The sequence below is a fragment of the Lactuca sativa genome, chromosome 7 (genome assembly GCF_002870075.4).
Source record: "Lactuca sativa cultivar Salinas chromosome 7, Lsat_Salinas_v11, whole genome shotgun sequence".
NCBI lineage: Eukaryota > Viridiplantae > Streptophyta > Magnoliopsida > Asterales > Asteraceae > Lactuca > Lactuca sativa.
The window spans coordinates 46,665,701-46,671,179 of record NC_056629.2 but is presented as its reverse complement, the minus strand read 5'-3'; the positions used below and the strand labels follow the sequence as shown (position 1 = coordinate 46,671,179).

The 5,479-nt window shown below is 36.6% G+C and overlaps 2 protein-coding genes across 2 annotated transcripts; both read left to right on the top strand.

The window, feature by feature from the left end:
* Window positions 1-226: 226 nt before the first annotated feature.
* LOC111890733 (cytochrome P450 Tp9025) lies at window positions 227-3,378 on the top strand. Its single transcript, XM_023886822.3, has 2 exons — window positions 227-1,215; window positions 2,530-3,378. The coding sequence occupies exons 1-2, from the start codon at window positions 334-336 to the stop codon at window positions 3,142-3,144; spliced, it is 1,497 nt and encodes a 498-aa protein (XP_023742590.1). The 5' UTR covers window positions 227-333; the 3' UTR covers window positions 3,145-3,378.
* Window positions 3,379-4,070: 692 nt separating this feature from the next.
* LOC111891206 (uncharacterized) lies at window positions 4,071-5,027 on the top strand. Its single transcript, XM_023887279.1, has 2 exons — window positions 4,071-4,234; window positions 4,304-5,027. Exons 1-2 carry the CDS (start codon window positions 4,071-4,073, stop codon window positions 5,025-5,027), a joined length of 888 nt encoding a protein of 295 aa, XP_023743047.1.
* The last annotated feature ends 452 nt before the right edge of the window (window positions 5,028-5,479 follow it).

The following is a 5,479-nucleotide window of genomic DNA, read 5'->3' as shown; positions in this document are numbered from 1 at the left end:
AAATTATATATCAATATATTTTTAATAAGAAAAAAAAAACAAAGTGGTAGATTGGCTCACACCTTTACATTTGAAGTTTTTAACGTATTCGTTAATTATTACATCTATTTAATTTTTTAATAGTATGATCAAACGAATATATATTTATAATAAATGGTAAAATGATAAAGAAACAATAATAATAATAATAATCCAACGGATGAACTAAAAGCAACATGATTATTGACTAGGTCAGGTGATTGCCACAAATTAAAAAGGGTTTACACTTGCCACCCGTTTTGCAGGTGCACTATAAATACAGATACACCAACGATCATCTTCTTCATCACCACAATGGACTTCGACATCACCTTCCTGGTCCTCATCTCTTCTCTCATTCTTTCATTCTTCGTTATTCTTAAGAGAAAACGCAATGCTTCAAAATCTATAAACCTCCCACCAGGTCCACCAAAACTACCCATCATCGGAAACGTCCACCAGATCGCCGGAGCACTGCCGCACCATGCATTCCGTGACTTAGCTAAGAAATACGGTCCCATCATGCACATGCAACTCGGCCAGATCTCCGCCATCATCGTCTCGTCACCTAAGTTAGCCAAAGAAGTCTTCAAAACCAACGATCTCGCACTAGCCAGCCGTCCATATGCACTCGTCGCTGATATTGTGTTGTATGGGAGCTCCGACGTTGCTCTTGGCCCTTACGGCGATTACTGGAGACAAATGAAGAAGATGATCACCGTTGAACTTTTAAGCGCCAAGAAAGTCCGGTCGTTCAGTGGATTCCGGGAACAAGAGGTCGACCATTTCATTGAGTTCATTCGATCGACCTGCGGAAAACCGGTGATCTTACGTAATAAGGTAACGGAAATGATCAACAACATCGTGTGCAAATCTTCGTTTGGTGGTAACTGTAAACAACAAGATGTATTGATCGAAGTTGTGGACGAGTTGGGGAGATTGGTAAGTGGGTTTTATGTTGCAGATCTGTTTCCTGAGTTTGGATTCCTTTCGGTCATTTCTGGATTGAAATCCAAGCTGACGCAGATTCACAACAGTCTTGATAAGATTTTTGAAGAAATCTTTGAGGAACGGAAAATCAGAAGACAAAGTAACAAAGAATCCGAAGACGATCTGCTTGATGTTCTTCTCACCATCAAAGAGAGCGGTGGCTTACAGTTCCCTATCACAGACGACAACATCAAAGCTGTTTTTGTGGTAAGTTCGTTGACTTTATTTCTAATTTCTAATATAAATATAAATATTTTGTAGCGTTGATATGACACAGTAGCAATTATACAAACAGGGGAATAATTTTTTATTTTATTTTATTGAATTATTAAAGTTTAAAAATATTGAGTGACATCTATCATTATTTATTATTATCAAGATTCAATTGTGTGACATCCATAAATTAACAAATCCTGGATAGATGACGTGATGGACATTAGATAAGACTTTGAATACCAATTTACCGGGTTTAGTTCCATTATAATGTCGTAATATAACATATAGAGCATAACTTTATTCATATCTTATAAATTTATAATTAATTATGGTTTACTCGGAAAGTTTTCTATAATTGAATTTTATGATACATATTGGCGAAATTAAATACTCTTCTATATTTTCATTCTACCTATCATCCAACATATTTTGAATAGTAACTAGCTAGTGTATTATGAAACAAGTCACCATTAAATATGACACACATTATCATTATTATTTTTATTCTATATATTATTACTTTCATTAAATATGGCTTAAATATGGCGTACCTTTACCATTTAACCATAAATTTATATGAATATGAGGATGAATAAGAAAAATATAAGAGAATATATTTAGTACTTGATTTTGAAGGGTGTACGGCTGTAAGTACATATGTCCCCGCCTGTTTTAACATATAAGACATGTAGTACCTCTTGCGTTCACAATGCATATCCATTGATTTTTCTTGATGCCAAAATGAGACTATATATCCATTTAATTAACATCTCTATAAATTAAGATAATATATTTTTAGTATTTAATGACAAAAGCATCATGCTATTTTGAGTGTTCACAAGTCACAAATTAGTATTAAAGAGACCAACAAAACAGTTAATTAAGCTACAGGTCAATTATAAAGTGATACACACTACGTACTGCTTGTTAATGCGCCGGCCCCATGCATTTTTCTATTATACACTTACGAAAATCATGGCATAACTAGCTTCCATTTGTTCTTTATAAGTATGTATACATATGTGTGTAAGGAATTAATTTTTTGTATACGTATGTATACATATATTTAAAAATCAGACTATCTCTTTAACCCTACTAGCTTATGATAACTCGGATAACAAGAGTGGTAAAGTATGCGTACTCAAATAGAAATAAAATATTATGAAATGCTTTGACTCAGAATATTAATTAAAGAATCAAAATAAGAAAACCAGAGGAGTACTACTAGGTTTGAACATGCATGTACAATGCAATATATAGATAATAGAGCATTTGATGACTTTCTAACATTTTTTATTCACACAGAATATGTTTAGCGGAGGCACCGATACAAGTGCTATGACAATCGAATGGGCAATGACAGAACTGATGAGAAACCCTAAAGTGATGGAGAAGGCACAAAAAGAAGTGAGAGAAACATTTAAGGGAAAGAACAAAATCACCGAGAGCGACTTAGAACACTTGGTTTACCTCAAATACATCATCAAAGAAACTTTAAGGCTTCACCCTCCTCTACCTTTGTTGCTTCCAAGAGAATGTAGAGAGCATTGTCAAATCGATGGTTATGATATACCAGTGAAAACGAAAGTGATTGTCAACGCTTTTGCATGTGCAGTTGATCCTGAATATTGGGATGATGCAGAAAGTTTCAAACCAGAGAGATTCGACAGCTCTTCTGTTGATTTCATGGGTACAAACTTTGAGTTCGTCCCATTTGGTTCAGGGAGGAGGATGTGTCCTGGGATTAATTTTGGTTTGATTTCCATCGAGGCTGCTCTTGCTCAAATGTTATACTACTTTAATTGGCAACTTCCTTCTAAATCAAGCCCTACGAGTATTGATATGACAGAGAACGATGGAGCCACTGCAGTAAAGAAAATCCCATTGCTTGTAACTCCAACTCTCTATTCTTCATTTTGACGAGCAATTTAATAGTGAGAACAAATAAGATCAAAGGTTGCTGAGCCTTATCTAAGCTTCTATATATAGAATATGTTTTTTTTTTACTGTAATTTTTTTTATGTATTGTTGTTATTAATTAATTAATACGCAAGTTTAAAAGGATACACATTGAATAGGACTTACCTCATCTTCTCACAGAACTACTTGCAAATGGAAATGCATGACAAATAGTAAAGTATATCTTGTGTTTTGTATCGGTACATGTAATATATACTTGAATTGATTTTTTCCATAGTAGCAAATTATTTACATTTTTCTTACTAATTATTATTATTACTAACTGCCGTGAGTGGATAACCGTTATTAGATCTTCAGCTGTCTGATTTCTTTAGCGTTCAATCTCAGCCATTATAATTGGCTATTTATATGTATTTTACGGTTCCGATCTCAACCATCACTTCGTCTTCAACCTCCCACTACATCTTCCGAGGAGCCAATTTCTCCAAAACCCGCAGAAGCCACGACTCAATTGCATGTGGTGCTTTCTTTGATATGGAGTGTTATTCCATCTAAGCCGGTAACTGCAACACCACGATCTCTGTTTCCACCTATATAAGTCTTCGATTTTGAAGACGGAAGGGGTTGTGCCACGTGCTCTCTTAGTTGGACACGTGTTTTTTAATAACACCAGGTCTTTAGCTTACCTGGTCTTTAGCTTCAGTTAAAGATCTTTTAGGAGAGTTGGTCTTTTTCTTCTTTTTATTCATAGCCTAATTAGTAGGACTCTGTTATTTTGTAAGGCTATTTAAAGCCAGTACTCAATGAATAAGCACAACTTTCCTTCAATTTTCTTTCGAGTCTTATTTTCTTAACAATATGGTATCAGAGCCTAACGAAGCCCTGGCTGTGACAAACACACTGAGAGTTTGAGAGTTGTGACAGCCATGAATGAAGAAAAGATGTCAAGTGTTCCTCAGTTCAATGGTCAACACTATGACCATTGGAGCGAATTGATGGAGAACATATTAAGGGCAAAAGGATTGTGGAGTCTTTTTGAAGACGGCCTTGAAGAACCCAGAGATGGTGTTGCGCTTACTGATGCTCAAAGGCAACACCAAGAGGAGGCAAAGATGAAAGATTAAAGAGCAAAAGGGTACCTGTTTTGGGCCATTGATAGAATCACGTTTGAACAGGTACTGGACAAAAGCAATTCCAAAGTCATTTGGGACTCGTTGAAGTTGAAGTTTAGGGGAAACGAGCGAGTGAAGCAGTCGCTCCTTAACACTTTAAGACAAGATTTTGAAGTGTTGGAAATGAAGAAAGAAGAGATCACCAGTGAGTATTTCACCAGAGTGATGTTAGTGACAAATCAAATGAGAAGCAATGGAGAAGAGATACCAAACTCGAAGATAGTGCAGAAAATACTGAGAACCTTAACTGAAAGGTTCACTTATGTTGTTGTGTCCATTGAAGAATCCAAGAACACAATCTCCATGAGTGTTGATGAACTGCAAAGCTCTCTAGCAGTCCATGAACAAAAGTTCAAAAGAATGGAACAACGTGAAGATCAAGTTCTGAAGGTGAGCACGAAAGGCAGAACAAAAGGTCGAAGTGGCAGATCTCCAAACAGAGGACGAGGACGTCGAAGAGGAAGACAACCATTCGATAAGTCCCTCATCGAATGTCATCGCTGTCATAACTTGGGACATTTTCAATACGAATGTCCAACCTGGGAAGGAAACTATGCAGAGCATGATGAGAAAGAAGAAATGCTTCTGATGGCTCAGATTGATTTTCAAGAGCATATCAAAGAAGATGTGTGGTTTCTGGACTCGGGATGTTCAAACCATATGAGTGGGGATCTATCTACGTTCATGCAGATGGATTACAACTGTCAATAGTCTGTGAAGCTAGGGACAACCAAAAGATGATGGTGTATGCAAAGGGAGTTGTGAAGCTCTCCATAGGTGACATAAAATACACTTTAATTGACGTGTTTTATGTTCCCGATCTAACAAACAACCTCATCAGTGTGGGGTAGCTGCAAGAAAGAGGAGTTGCGGTGTTGATTCAGTTGGGAAAGTGCAAAGTATACCGTCTCGAGAAAGGCCTCATTCTCGATATCGTTATGTCATCAAACTGAATGTGCTCTTTTACAGGAAAACCAGTGCATGAAGAATGTTTGTACACTAACACACAAGAGCACGACCTAGCTAAGCTCTAGCATCACATATTTGCACATCTAAGTAATAGGGGTCTAAAGACTCTTCAAGAAAAAGAAATGGTGAGAGGCATGCCAACTTTTACCCCAGTTGACTCAATTTGTAGACGTTGTGTTATTGGGAAGCAACAC